This window comes from Erpetoichthys calabaricus, chromosome 17 (assembly GCF_900747795.2).
Source record: "Erpetoichthys calabaricus chromosome 17, fErpCal1.3, whole genome shotgun sequence".
Taxonomy (NCBI): Eukaryota; Metazoa; Chordata; class Cladistia; order Polypteriformes; family Polypteridae; genus Erpetoichthys; species Erpetoichthys calabaricus.
Window position 1 is genome coordinate 23,287,432 of NC_041410.2, and position 16,160 is coordinate 23,303,591.

The following is a 16,160-nucleotide window of genomic DNA, read 5'->3' on the forward strand; positions in this document are numbered from 1 at the left end:
CCGGTTTACCAGGTGGGTTTTTGAGCTGCTGGCAGGTGATGCACTTCTTCACGTGGTGGCAAACGTCTTTCCGGACAGACGGCCACCACGCAACCCCCAGGATCTTTAATAAAGTTTTTGTCCTTCCAAGGTGACCACCTAAAGTACTGTCATGATAGTAATTTAAAAAGTCGGGGATGAGCCCTTCCGGGACGACTAGTTGGTGTTGCAGACCCCCAAGGGAGGATGGAGTGGTCCTGTACAGAACCCCCTGGAGGTCCACGAAGTGTATCCGGTCGGTACGCTGCTGTTCCAGTCCCTCCCTGATGCTCTGGCAGAATGGACTGGTGGCTTGTGCTTGAGCCAGGTCTTCCAGGCTTCTTGGCAGAGGGAGGATCATTTTCTTTGCCTCTGCCAAACACACCATCCCCGGTGGCTCTGACACCCTGGACAGAGCATCAGGCACAATATTGCCACAGCCCTTCCGATAGGTCACCTTGAAAGTGAAGTTCTGGAGGCGTAACACCCACCTGGTTAGACGGGAGGAGGTCTTCGGGTGATTAAATACCCAGGTCAGAGCATGATGGTCGGTGTACACTTCAAATTGAATCCCCTCCAGATAGTGTCTCCATTTTTCCACAGCCCACACGACAGCCAAACACTCTTTTTCAGCTGTCGAATAATTGAGCTCAGCGCCGTGCAAGGCTCGAGAGGCGTAAGCGATGACGTGTTCAGCCTGGTGGATTTTCTGAGTGAGAACGGCGCCAAGCCCCAGGTTGCTGGCATCGGTTTGTACCTGGAAAGTGAACTGCGGATCTGGCTGGGCCAGAACGGGCGGCTCTTGAAGGTGGCTGTTTAGTTGCTCGACCGCGTCCTGGCACTCTGTTGTCCACTCCCACGGGACATCTTTTTTTCTTAGGTTGTTCAAGGGAGCTGCTATATCAGCCATCCAGGGAATGAACTTGTGATACCACCCCACTAACCCAAGGAAACGTTGCAAAGATTTCAAATCCGTGGGCGTGGGGTAGTCTTGGATGGCTAAGGTCTTCTCGGGGTCTACAGCGACCCCCTCAGATGAAAGTATGTGCCCGAGGAAGCGTATGTGGGGTTGAATGAAGGTACACTTCTTCGTGTTCAGTGTAAGGTGCGCTTGATGTAATCGTTGGAAGATGGTGTCCAGGTCCTGGATATGTTGTTTAATAGAAGGGGAGTAAATAATGACGTCGTCGATGTATACAAAGCAGATCTTGCCTATCAACCCCCTCAGGACTTGCTCCATGAGCCGCTGGAAGGTGGCCCCAGCATTTTTAAGCCCAAAAGGCATGACTTTGAACTGGAACAAGCCTTCAGGGGTGATGACTGCCGTCTTCTTCTTAATCCCCTCGTCCATCGGCACCTGCCAATAGCCACTGCGGAGGTCTAGTGTGCTGAAAACTGCAGCTCCATGCAGTGACTCCAGAATCTCATGAACCAGTGGCATGGGATATGCGTCCAGGCTCGTCTTCCCGTTAACCCCCCTGTAGTCCAAGCAGAAACGATAGGTGTCATCCGTCTTCTTCACGAGGACCACAGGGGACGCCCAGGAGGAGGAAGATGGTTCGATTATTCCCTCGGCGAGCATTTGATCAAGATGTTCTTTAATTATGCCCTTTTTTAGTGGAGAAACACGGTAAGCTCGGTGCCTTATTGGAACTTCGTCCGAGGTGTGGATCATGTGGGTAACTCCACGGGCGACTCCTAATTTCTCAGTCCACACCTCGGCCCACTTCTTCAGCACCGGCCGTACCTCTTTGGGCTGTTCCTCCACAGGGGCTGCCGCCGAGGTGCTTATGTCACTCCTCACTGCCGCGTAGAAGCCAATGAATTCCGAGCCCAGATCTTCTTTGGATTTATGAATGAAGTCGCATACCCCTTCCCCTGGCACCGTATACCCCCTGGGACTGAGATGGATGGTCATCCTCATGGTGGTTAAAGAGTCCAGCCCAAGGAGTAACGGGACGGACAGGTGCCGGTCATCCAGGACATACGTATCCATCTCCCAGGTGGTGGAAAGTACACTGTACTTCAAGGGGACTTTGCCCAGGGCTCTGTGTTCACTCCCAACTGCCAATACAAATCGGACAGACGGGGCAGATGTTAAGTTGTCTGTCGATCGGCTAATCTTCTTCCACATGCTTGAGCGGATTAAGGTGTGATGGCTCCCTGTATCCACCACCGCATCTACCTGCCACCCCTGCAGCTTCACTGGGACGATCAGGAGGGACGTACTCACTTGCATGATGGCGAGATAGGCTTCCGACCAGCAAGGTTTGGCTCGCTGGGGTTTTAGGGGCTGGGTTTCTCGTGTACTGGCTTGTACTTTATTCCAGTACGTTTTTGAGTTTCCCCAGTCCCGTTCCACTTGTGATCCCACCTTCACCAGGTCTTCTACCGACCCCACAACCCCCCTGAGACCCCCAGCTAACCGTGGGTTACTGGCATTAAGGATGCGGCGGACCACCTCTTCTTCAGACATAGCCGGCCGCCACTTCAAACACAAAGCCCGATATTCATAGGCGAAGTCCTGGATGGATTGCGAAGGCAGTTGCACCATGGATCGCAGCTTGTCCTCCAGTTCGGATTCATAATCTTCCGGAAGAAAAGCCGCGAGGAAAGATCGACGAAAGGATCCCCAGTCTTTAATGTTCTTCTTGGCCGTCAGCCACCAGCTCCGCACCGGCCCCGAGAGGGATGCCCCTATCACCCCCATAAGCTCTTCTGGGGTTAAAGGGTTAACAGCCAGATACGCCTCCCCTTCTTCCACAAAGTTGAGGACATCATCGATGTTATAAGGGGCCCCCAACTTGGGAAAGGAAAGGCGCACCCCATGAACAGAGGGCCGATTGATGTATTCACCCCCCCCCCATGAGACCCGTACGGCGTTGAATGACAGGGTGACTGACGTAACGTCTGGAGACTCCTTCGGACCTCCCCCTGAAGAGTTTCTTGCCAGCGTTGATCCCGCCTCTGGAGGCACAACACGATTTCCCGCCCCAGGAGTTGAACTTGTTCATTGAGATATTCTTTTACTTCCTCCTGGGAGCTGCTGATGCGAGCCCACAAGGCATCTTCGTGCCCGAGCGCACTTTCAGCAACCTCGCGGACTTTCTCATCCAGCCGGGTTAGTTGTTGCGCCAGATCTTCCCACGGAGGCAAGACATCCTCCAGGCATTCCTCCTCAGGTCCATGGTGATCTTCGAGGTACAGCGACTACAATGAATCCACCACCTCCTGCACCGCTGAACACGCTCTGACCGTGACGTGCCGCGCCCCGGCTACTCCATCATCACACCGCGGCGAAGCAATGGTGTCGTCCTGCTCGGCACGCACTATAGACATGTTAAATGGGGAAAATGTTTAAAGGCAGACAGCGATAGATATTTATTTAGATTCCTCAGAGAGGGCACCACTTTATGTAACGGCCGACCCCTTTTACCCAGCCGGCAGCTACACCTCCAAGACCAGTGGCCTGGATAATTTACTGAGAAATAATCTAACTATCAAGCCGTACTTCTTACCAATTAAACTTTCCCCCCCCACAATCGACGGTGAAAAATATGAGCACACAAAAACAGGATGTAAAATTAAACAGATTATATGTATTAAGTGAAATGAAATAGAAAAATAGAAACATATAAATATAAATATCCCTCCACCCCAGCAATAACAAGACACCACCAAATATATATATATACAACAAAAACCCTCCCTTGTCCCTGTAACAAATAAACACACAACACGAAAAACAACAATGAATGATAAACTGAAAATGAATGAGAACGTGAGTCCGGTAATAAAGAAACTGTCCTGAAAGCGGATGACTGAATGAGTGAAATTGCGATGTTTGATTCTCCCCGGAAAAAATGGAACAGCCTCACCGTGAATCCTCATGTGTGTGGTGGATGATTAAGTCCTACCCCGGGGTCTCTCGTGGTGTGGTCCTTGAAATAAATCCGGCTGATGGAAAAACAAACTGGATGGATATGCGCGATGTGGACAATAACTGGAACAGTTGGCTCGTGGTCGTGAATGAAAAATCTCCTTCTCTCCTCTCTCTTCCTTCTCCTCCTGCTGGCTTAAATAATCCTGTGACGGCTGTGACTGATTGATTGTAAACAGGTGTTTTCCAGGTTTGCGGCTGTGGTCTCCTTCCATCATCCATCCCCTTTTTCGGGGACGGCATTAACTGATGCACATAAACAGTAAACGGGACAATGAAACGAGACGCACTCAGTACTGACATTTAACACTTATGTGGCCCCGCTACAAGCTGCCTTCTTAGAAATGTTGGATAAATGAAAAGGGTCCTTCTTTTTTTTTACTCTGTCTTGGATATAACTCATAATATTCCTAAATATTGAATCTCTCACTTTTTGTGTTTGCTAATTGTTCTGCATTCAACATGCATACAAAGTAAATGAGATTGTAGTACATTTTTAGACATTTCTTGTCTCCGTTTAACTCCTGGTATACTCACAAAGTAAAATGTTGTGAAAAAGGTAACTAGAATAATATTTAAAAATGTAATTTCAGTGTGGTGAATTGTCTCATTAATTGACAGATTTATTTTTAAAAAACCATGCCACAGATATAATCTAACATGTATATAAATTGTTTAAACAGTATGGAATTAACTGTAAAAAGACCACACATATAGTTTTAATATCACCTAGCAAATGGCTTCAGAAGTATATATATTTTTTGCCTTTTATGAAGTAAATAACCACTCAAACAGTCTTTGTGCTAGAGAAAGTTAAAAGTATGTGTGGAAGAAACCCATACCCCCCCGAGGAAGAAAGGACAAGTTCAATGAAGTAGATTTTCATTCAGTCACAGATGAGTACATGGATTCTACGTTGCAAGGCAGAAGAGCAAAGTTCTATTTTTCAGTTGGCTTTTTATAATTTCTCCTTCTTCCCGCTTCCCCTTGTTTATAAAAAAAAGACATAATATTGTTTAATTAAGCATTTTATTTTATTACGCTAATGGGCCATCTGTTCTTATTTTTTTTACTTGTCAGATAGTCACTAAAGAAGGAAAGGTCATCTTTCTTGTGTCAAATAGACGCATTTCTAAAGAAGCTGGAAATTTTCCTATGTCAGCTTACTGCACCATGTCTTGTGACAGATGTCTGTATGAATAACCTGCCATTATAGCAAAATGGCTTTGTCAGCTATTAACCCTAAGTAGCTTGCATCCATCCATCCATTGTCTCCCGCTTATCCGAGGTCGGGTCGCGGGGGCAGCAGCTTGAGCAGAGATGCCCAGACTTCCCTCTCCCCGGCCACTTCTTCTAGCTCTTCCGGGAGAATCCCAAGGCGTTCCCAGGCCAGTCGAGAGACATAGTCCCTCCAGCGTGTCCTGGGTCTTCCCCGGGGCCTCCTCCCGGTTGGACGTGCCCGGAACACCTCACCAGGGAGGCGTCCAGGAGGCATCCTGATCAGATGCCCGAGCCACCTCATCTGACTCCTCTCGATGCAGAGGAGCAGCGGCGTAGCTTGCAAGCAGTTAATTTTTCTTTCATATATGCATGATAATAACTAATTCGTGGAGATGAATCTTTTGTAGATTCCAGTACTGTGGCCTTGTATCAAAGCTTTAGCATGTTATACATAAGATCCCTGGCTAAGTCCTGACCATTGATTTAGTGCTTAAAATGGTAAGACAACATCAAAGAGTAGCAAGTCTCTTCACCATCATAATTCTTCCAACTTTTGAGGTGAATGTAGCAGTTATTAATTTTATAAGCAACAGTAAGATGAGAATTTTTACAGAGGCTTACAAAGCCATTCAGTCATTTTTCTCTTAGCAGCAGTGTAAATCATTATTCTAGAATTATTATGTGTCAGTTTCAATTCATGGATCTTGTTACACTATACATTTATTAATTTTTTTTTTTTTGTCTTATTGAATGGTCAATAATTCTTTTTATGCTTTTGTCTAGTATTTTTACAGAATCGTGCAAAACGAGAAGATTTTTGTCCACGCAATCTGAAGAAGATGCATACAGTGGTCGACAAACTGATGATGCACTCGCATCTAAAATATAAAGGTATAGACAAGAAGTGCAGAGCTTATGGAAACTAAAAGTTAAACAATTCCAAAAATTAAATTAAGAAAAAACAAACTTTAAAGAACACGTTAAAAGAGACTTTAGTGTTTTGATGAGGTTCTTATTTGAGTAAATTATAATAATTTAGCAGTACTCAATATTGCAAATGTGCTTTTGTATTATAAAAGTCAGACATTAGCAAGGCATAATAGCTTGTAATTTGCTCTTATTGGTGTTTTCTTTTTATAGGGTCATTGTCTATGCTGGATTGTAAGGTTTTTCCAGGATTGTCAAGGGGTTACCTGGAGACAGAGGTGAATCTTTTCCTGCTCCCAGGCATGGACAGCGATGGGGATGACAGCCTAATTCGAGCTGGTAAAAATAATAATAATAATACATTTTATTTATATAGCGCCTTTCCCATGCTCAAGGCACTTAGTGCAAACAGAAGTTATTTACTAACTTTTGTGATATTTATATTTACATTTGGGGAAAAAAAAACTATATTTGAAATGTCATGTTCATTGCACACTTTGCATTAAGGAGATCTGCTAACTTTTTTGTTCATTTTTTATTATTCTCATTTTGTGTAGAGCCATTATTGGACTTCCCCAATTCATAAAACAAGTAGACTTTCTACCAGGAATTAAACAATTCAGCATCTCATACTGACAGAAAATAGTCTGACTGAATTTATTTCATTGGTGAATGCAAAAATTTCTAACAACAAAGTGCAGTTCTAATATGTGACAATCAGTGTATTAGCAAAAAATAAGAAGAACCTTTCTTAGAGAAAAATCATTAAATGGAACTCAGTGTCTATGCCCAGCAGATGGTAGCAATGTGTCAAACAAGAGATATCAGTCTTTCATACAAGTGTAAAGAAGAAGAAGAGCTGCTGTTCAAACATTTCAAAATAAGGAGAGGACTTTAATGAAAACTAATGTTAGGAAAAGGCTTAAATTGATTTCAAGATGTTAGATTTGCCTGGAGTGATTTATATAGACCATCATCTGTACCAGCATTTAATTTCACTTGAAAGCTAACTGGTGATGTGGGGTTAATTGAATGGCAATTACCTTATAATCTAAAAACTATACACCCAACCCAAATCAGTGTTTTTAGAGTTGCTCAGATAGACCTACTGTATTTATTTCAGCAATTACCCATGCCCTAATAGGCCTGACTCTCCAGCGTTCAGCCCAAAATGAGTGTAGTTTTGCCCCCACTGCTTAATATAGCATTTCCAGGAGATTATTCACATTCACTTCAAAACTTAATCCCCATGTCTGACAATGTGAATAGGAACAATTGGCATGTTTGTTGGATTGTCAATGCTAATATTAGTAGTAATTAGTTTTCTGTTACTAATATTAGTAACAGAAAATGATGATTTAGTGCATTTTTTAAATCATGTTACCAGTGTACTCTTTCCAGTTTTTTTTTGTTTGTTTTTTTGTATGTTTCGGCTTGTGTGTTTCATGTTTTTAAAATTTCATTCAGTTGCATGGCTGTCATTTTAAAAAATATGTAATTGTAAATTAGTAATGCCATAAAGGAGTGATCACATCTAAAACGGGTTTTGCAATTCCAATTTAGTTACCTTTGTTTATCAATTATTCTAAGTTACTTCATGATATGATTAGTCTAAACGAACACATATCACGAGCATTTCCATGTTTTCCAGTAGAAGAATAACATAAACCACTATGATTCTCACAATCTGTAAAAAAGCAGACCATAAATGAGTGACTTCTTCCCATGTTTGCTTTTTTGACAACAACATGCCCACTTTATACCTTAAGTCAATAAACTTTAACACAGTGTTCTGTTTTGCCAGGGATATTTTAATTAAATCACTGTTTACAATAGTGTACAATTATTTGAGAGAATAAATTGTTTTAAACATCATGCACTTAGTGTGTGAGAATGCATTTTATTTTTTTCAAATCAGTCAGATATGCAGGAACTTAATATCTAAATTAAAATTTTCATTAACATTTTCTGTTCCGCAAATAAAAACACACAACATTTAACTTATGATTAAATGTTTCAGTAGGGAGGAAAAGTGCAATACTACTTAAAAGCTAAGATCACAAAGCAAACCTTGGTAGTGCACTAGAGCTGACCAGTTAGAGTTTAGTTCAAGACTGCATTCTCCTGCATAGCTGCAAAGTTCCAGCACTCATTTTTTCATCTGTTAAAGGGAACTTGGGCATAATAGGATTATTATAATCTTTTTCATATGGTCAACTAAAAATATTTTAGACAACATATATTGCAAAATATGCTGCAAGCATATGCTAGAAAATAAATTAATCGTCATTGTTGGCAGAATCCTTTTAAATCTAGAGCAGCAGCAGCAGCAGCAATGTAGTCTCATTTTTATATTGTCAATCTCATTGCTCTGTGGGCAGGTGACAAGCCTTACTGTTGCTCATTGAGCAGAAAACTACATAATAAACCGGTGAATACATGCAACCCTTTGCAACAACTCACTTCTTATCTATCAGTGATTTTGTTATGCTGCTTTACAACATAACAAGATAACATGGTGGTGTAATAATTAGCAAAGCCACATCAAAGTTCCAGTATTCTGGGTTTGAGTTACCCAGTCACCAACTCTGAAATTTCCTTATTCTCCACATGTCTTCAGATTTTTCTTGCAGGAACTCCATTTTCCTCCTGCATCCAAAAAATGTGTCTTAGACTAATTTGTGAAAACTAGGTTGGTTTAAATTTTAAGTTTTGTTACAACGAGTTCGTTTGATGCCTTTTTTTTTTTTTTTTTTTTTTTAAACTCTGGTGCAATTTTCTACAATGTCCGGTTCGTTTAGATAGCTACAAACACACCAGTCACACTCTGGTAATGATCAAAACAACTCTGCTGAAACCCATTGGAAAGGATGGCTTCTGTGCAGTACTAAGCAAATCCTGGAGCAGTTTGTGTGAGGTGTGAATGTGATCCAACATGGGACTGATTTAATTACATATAATACTGTGCATTATCGATGAAATTATGCATGCTATGATAATCACACTACGTGTCTGCTGTTGGTTTATAGGGAACAGCATAATGAGTCAAGGGTTGACATAAAGCATTAACAATAAAAGAGGTAACCCTTATGCACATAGGCACAAGTGTAACACAGTTCACATAAAACAACTCGTACAATTAACAGCCTCTCTTGCGAGTGTTCAGACAGCAGTTGGTGTGCAAAAAGCGAAAATCACTTGTGATCCGTTCAATCAAAATAAATACAGAGGTAGTAGAAATGAATAGCAGTGCTCTGTGAGATGGACGATCAAACCCCCTAATTTTACACCACAAAAGTGATGCATGCAGTTGGGGCATCCTCGCAATGTGCCTACTAGCTTTGATATATGTAGTAAATGTTAATCAGATATTCCAAATGAGCATTATTAACAAATATGTATAAGGTTTAAGAAAGTATTATAGATATAGTATTAGAACTTAAATTGAGGTTATGTGCATGTGGTGGCTACTGGAGAGTAAATATGTATCATCATACAGTTCAGTGAAACTTGCCTGATATGTCTGCTGTTACAACACTGAAGCACATTAGTGTTTGCCCATGTCAGAGCTTGCCTTCGTTTTTACACTCCCATATTTGAAACATGTCTTTCATACCATGCAAGGTAGCGCATGTTGTTGTTCAATAAAATAAATTTTGCTCATAGAGGTGTGTCTGTTAAATAAACCAAATAATGAAGGAAAATGAAGTAATGCGCAAACACAAAAGTTTGTCTACTCTCCATTAAAAAGTGTTTCTGCGCAATGTCCACGACATGCTCATGGGATGTTTATTGATATGTTTAGTTCACTGGAAAGTGTGTAGTGTGAAATGCAACTGAACTGACTGGAAATTGCAACAACGTAATGAATCATACCTTAATTTATAACAAAGCAAACGGACTACGAGTATGAAAGCATCTCTAATAAACCTGCCAACATTCAATTTCCTTTTTGTTACTTTTTCTAAATCCACTGGAATTTGTTTGTTTTGACAAGCTATATATATTCATAACTCTATTCATAACTTGTATGTTCAGTTGTTCCTTATATCTGGATGCTGTTGCATATATTTGTTGATCATCATTTTTAAAACTTTGCTTTTGTTTAAGGCAGATACAGTGGGGCAAAAAAGTATTTAGTCAGCCACCAATTGTGCAAATTCTCCCACTTAAAAAGATGAGAGAGGCCTGTAATTTTCATCATAGGTATACCTCAACTATGAGAGACAAAATGAGAAAAAAAATCCAGAAAATCACATTGTCTGATTTTTGAAGAATTTATTTCAAATAAATACTTTTTTGCCCCACCGTAGATGAGATAACAATTTATTTATGTATGTATGCATTTATTTATTTATTTATGTGTTGTTTTTTTAGGATCAGCAACATCTCCTCTCTTTGCTTTGTTGCCGGGTTATAGGGGTCATCCTACGTTCACCTCACTAATAGGAAAGTTACGAAGCCAGATTTTATCCATGCCACGGTCTCAGCTGTCCCACACCATTCTTACAGAAAAGAACTGGTAAGACAGTTTGATAATATTTTGAGCAATATTACAGAATACTTTTGCATAGATTGTTTTTTTTAATTTATTTTCCAATTTGTTATCTTCCTTCAATCAGAAACACATGGAAGGGTTTTCTATTTTCCTCTCTCATGACCCTGGACTGTCTTCCTCCATAACCGTGAACATTCACACAAGCTCTCCATCCATCTTCAGAATTGTTAAAACCTGTAGGCAGCCAGCTGAAATATCCAAGATGTGCAGTTTGAGCTGTCGCAGTTCTGTTTACACAGCGTGTTTGAAGGATACATGGCTTTACTGTTTTTGTTTTTAATATATGAATTTTACACTGGCATTCTGAAAGTCAGGATTGAAGAATCAAAAGACAAAGTTCAGGTTCATAATATTTTCCTTATTGAAACTGCTGTTATGTTGTATCTAAATTCATCAACCAGAATTATTTTGGAAACAATACACTTGCTTCCCAAGGAAATTTGAAAGAAATTAGCTATTGACATTATGCTGTGTAGGTACTAGGCCTGTCAAATTAGCCAAAAAATAAGGTTTAAATATTCAAGTTAAAAATAAGCAAATATTCAGATATATTCTAATTTAGATTAACGATTCTAGAAGTTACATGTACATTGTTAATGCTTTTTTATACTTTATTATTATGGTAACAGCCACAGAACAAACACCAACAGCAAAAATATATCCTAGATGTACGGAGACAACTGTTATTTAAATATAAAGCTATCAAAATCCCAAACAGGTACACCCTATAAAAGGGAAGCATCTGCACCACCATCTTGTTTTCAGTCTAGTACTGACTGCATGCTGCAAAACTCCTTGTCAGGACAGCAAGCCATAAAATCGACAATGAACAGGAACTTTAATCCTTATGAGCCACACACACTGACACCACCCTTTGCAAAATTATTAATATTTGTATTTATTTTTTCCACGTGTTGCTTATATAAAGTTTGAAGCTGTTATGACTCTGTTGCATGGAGTCTGATTGTAACACTCAGCTGGCTTCCTACACATCAAAAGTATTGTGATGTGTTTTGCTGCTCTATGGACAGTTGTGAGGAATGGATAGCAGTTTTGGAGTGTAGTCCAGGGGAGCGCTTTTTATAAAGGCACAGGATATCTCCGCATGAAGAGTTGAGTGATAGGGGTAAGAGAGAGCTTTGTGCCAAACAGGCTGGAGGATTTAAGATCACAAGGAATACAGGACAGGGTGAGAATAGCAAGCAAAATAAAGGAGCAGGCAGAAGGCAGGCAGGTTGAACTTGTTTTATTGTTTTGGAGGAGGTGTCCAATGGGCAGTGGCAAGAATACCATTTATATCATGACATTCAGAATACAAAGCCAGTGGACTCACCAGGTAAAGTGGGATTGTTACGGTCCATACAACATGGCTTAATTTTTTCTCCTTTACAGGTGCATTAATTGCTAGTATAATTGTTTTATAATTGAGAAATGCATTTCTTAAAGTAAAAATAATAAATTACTGCAGTTAATGCAAAGTGCAAACAGCAGAATTTGTGTTGTAACCTTAAATTCTAGTCCGATCAATGGCTTGAGTTTTTGTATGGCTTCAGGAGGTTGCATAATGTGATTTTTTTTTTTCTATTTTTGTGTGTAGGTTCCATTATGCAGCTCGTATTTGGGATGGAGTAAAGAAGTCATCTGCACTCTCAGAATACAGCCGGTTGCTATCATAGAGTCAAAATCAGAATACGCTGGTTAGCTGCCGATTCAGAAATAGTGGACACCCCATAAGTGGATGACCATTTCTTGCCTGATGTAGGGTACAGATGAGTGTCCTGTCGCTTTGAACTTGATGTCTTTTACTTTAAATTCCATCATCGGTTGATGTCTCTAGTGAGTGGTTCCTCCACCTCCACAATTCGTTGAATGCATGTATCCAGAGGACTAGAAACATTGCGATAACTAAAAAGTTATTCATACTGGAACTTGCTAAATTAAGATTTATGTGAAGCATGACGGTCAAGTCAAACAGAAATGTGATTATTCTTTTCCGCAACCACTGCAATATTATTGCAGTTTGATTATTGTATTTCAAAGATTTAATACACTGCGGTGGGTTGGCACCCTGCCCGGGATTGGTTCCTGCCTTGTGCCCTGTGTTGGCTGGGATTGGCTCCAGCAGACCCCCGTGACCCTGTGTTCGGATTCAGCGGGTTGGAAAATGGATGGATGGATGGAAAGATTTAATACATTTTTTGAAACACTTTATTGCATGTTTTTCAGCTGTATTATTTTATGGGCACACTTTGAGTGATGTACTGTTTTAGCTTGGGAGAGGTCTTTACAAGTTAAACAAGAACTTGTGCCCTGTGTTCCCTAAACCTACTTTTTAAGTCACAGGTTCATGGAAAGTCTTTGCCTAACCTGAGTGTAAGATGTAGGAATCCATCCTAGATTACACACCTGTCTATCACAGTGCCCACCCAATCACACACCTTCACTCATCTCATGTTTCCCAGTCATTCTTCTTGAGACTGCTTGTTTCATCACAGACTGCATGGAGTCTAACCCTGTGAACCTGGGATGAACTGCAGCCACACTCTCACACTTACATAGCTCATACAAGGCCAGTGGAGTTGTGAATTAACTTCACCTATAAATTCTTGGCATGTAGGTGGGAAACCACAGTACCTGGAGAAAGTCCACATGGATAGGGGAACAACATGTAAAGTCAGTGACTGAAGTGAAAATCCAATCTATATTGCCTCTCCGTTTCAAAATCTGATATTTATTTCAGTGCAATGACTGAGTCTTACCTTTTAAAATGGAAACGATTCTAGAAGAACCTGTCAGTTTAACATGTTGGTGGGTCCAAACTCATCTTACTTTACCAACCAATTATAAAACAAAACATACCAGTACTGAAAGGTGAAGATTCCTCAATGAATTTCATGCAGTTACCTGTCAAGTGTTGTACGTTGCCCACATTCTCAGTGTTGGATTTTGAAATAAAAGCCTCTTGCAGGTTTTGATATGTGGAAGTGGTCATTGCTTTCAGAATTTATCAAAGAAAGTGCAAACGTATTTATTTTTCAAATTATATTCACAAGAAATGAAAATTAAAACAGGAATTGACATTGTGAACTAATTCAAAAGAAAATATCATTACTTTCCACAGATTTGCCAGTTGATGCAATCTAAACATTTGCAAAGCCTTTTAATTTTTGGATACTCTCTAAAACACCCCGGTCATTATATCTTAAGTTATTTGACTCGTCTGCAGTCCCTAGAACACAGATATGACTGCACTTCTTATGTGTCTTCAGTCCAGGATCTACATGTGTTACTGCAGTCTGAACATCAGTGCACATTAATAGGGATATGCTTGATAGTAAACGTAAAAGTTTTTCCAAATATTCTGTAGCCTAGCAATATTATTTTTTCTAAGCAAAATTTAAACTTATTTTGAGAAAATAAAACATTATCCTTTTTATTTGGGATTTAAAGAAATATATTTAAACAATGACATTTTTGTTTCACTGTATTGTGTTTTATTCTAGTGGGACAACTAAAGCTGATGTTGCATTACATGATTTCAAGTCTTTAGGGTATGTCAGGTGTGTTGACCACAGTCGCTGATCTTGTTGCCGGACCATCTCAGTTTATATGACTGGAACTTGCTGGCCGCGTCTTGTTTAGGGATAGTGTGCAGACCTTCCAGCACGATCAGGATCACTCCTTTTTCTGACAGCCAATAGTGTCCCAACTAATAGAACTGGTGCTGTACGAGTTAACAGATACGGCAGGTTCAGCCATAATCTCTGCTAATTTTTTTTTCTCCCATTCTGTCATGGTATGTAAAACACAAGATATCCGACACAACAGGTTTCTCTTCTGTTTGTGAGGTTCCTTATCCGTCATTGTTGCATTAAATGACTTGTACTTCTGGATAAACATTCATTGGTTGTCAGCTCTCCTGCACACAGAGGCCACCACTACAACTAAAGACAAAATCAGACCTTTTTGATTTTATCAGAACGAGCCATGCTGTGGACTGATTGGAGTGAATCACTGAGCATGTCCCACTTAATGTAACTGGCTAAGATTAGGCTATGACTGAAAATTGCTGGAAAAGTCACATAATGTGTGACATGGAATTAAGAGCTTCAATGGGATGCGAGTGAGCTCTCGATTGAAGATTGGTGAACACACATAAGTAATGGACAGGCTTCTGAAGTGGCAAGTTATCCTTAATGTAGAGAGGATAGTGTCACCTCTTATAAAACAGGCTGGAGTCGACTGTAGATCTCAACAAATCAGTGGTTTCATAAATGTATTTGGTAATCAATGCTTTAGTTTAGGTACTGCAAAAAATACATCTGTTAATCATTTACTGTTATGTAACAAGACCTTAACATACATTTGTTTGGGTCTTCATAACACTTGCAAATCATCGATGAAGTGTTAATTCATCTCTGCAGTGTGACCTTACTGATAAAACTTCACTTTGGCGTCATCTGAGGCAGTTTAACTGAGACACAATTCTCTTGATATTACATGTTTAGTATAAGACCTGCAAGTTCTTCATATTAACAAGTCATTTCACCAGCATGTCAATATGTCACACTACACAGAGATGAATGACCTATCCACTGATATTTTATAAGTGTAATGAAGACCAAAGGAAGTGTTTGTTAAGGTCTTGTTACATTAAGTGTAAATGTGTGATAGATACATTTTTGCAGAACCTAAACTAAAGCATTGATTCAATGAAAAGATGGCAGCAAATGTTTGTTCAGGATTTAATAACAGATTGATCACCTGATGGCACATTTCTCACAGTCAGGTGTTTAGGTGGCTCTCTATAGCAGGGGTCCTCAATCACGGTCCTGGAGGGCCGCAGTGGCTGCAGGTTTTTGCTCCAACCCAATTACTTAATAAGAAGCACTTATTGCACAAATAACACTTCTGCTTCACTTTGTCTCACTCGTTAAGATTTTGAACCCTTATTGCTTATTTTAATCTTAAACAACTGTATTCTTGGTGTTTAATTACTCTTAATTAGCAATAAGATGAAAATGACAAAAGAGACCCGCATTTCTCCATTTAGCTTGTTACCATTTACTCCTGTGAGTATTTATCACGCACTATTGGGTTTAATGAAATACTTGGAATGAAAGTGAAGAGAAAAAAGCAAATGACTGAGAATTACTCGTCCATTTTAGCCTTCAAATCATTTGGATGATATCCTTAGAAAGTGGAAGAAAATCTAGGATATGAGAATGACCTGACATGGCAGAGTTAAAGCACTAACAAGCCGTGAAATTAAATTGTTGGCAAGGACTGCTTTCTAATTAAGCAAACGGGTTAGAACAAAAACCTGCAGCCACTGCGGCCCTCCAGGACTGTGACTGAGGACCCCTGCTCTATAGTATGAGGACTTTCCCTCCCAGACATTAATATTTTCTGCTTGATATGATGTTGAGTTGTGATTCCTCCAATTGGCGGTTTATCTGAACTAATTTCACCAAACCAGTAAGAACAGTACTTGTA

General features: G+C 40.2%; 1 protein-coding gene across 1 annotated transcript in view; it reads left to right on the forward strand.

The window, feature by feature from the left end:
• The window catches only part of smg9 (SMG9 nonsense mediated mRNA decay factor), a 33,404-nt gene extending 20,629 nt beyond the window's left edge, over positions 1–12,775 (forward strand). Inside the window, exons 11-14 of the mRNA XM_028822428.2 lie at positions 5,963–6,070; positions 6,320–6,445; positions 10,484–10,628; positions 12,262–12,775. Of these exons, the coding sequence (XP_028678261.1) occupies positions 5,963–6,070; positions 6,320–6,445; positions 10,484–10,628; positions 12,262–12,340 (458 nt within the window). The 3' untranslated portion in view covers positions 12,341–12,775. The remainder of the gene's footprint in view (positions 1–5,962; positions 6,071–6,319; positions 6,446–10,483; positions 10,629–12,261) is intronic.
• The last annotated feature ends 3,385 nt before the right edge of the window (positions 12,776–16,160 follow it).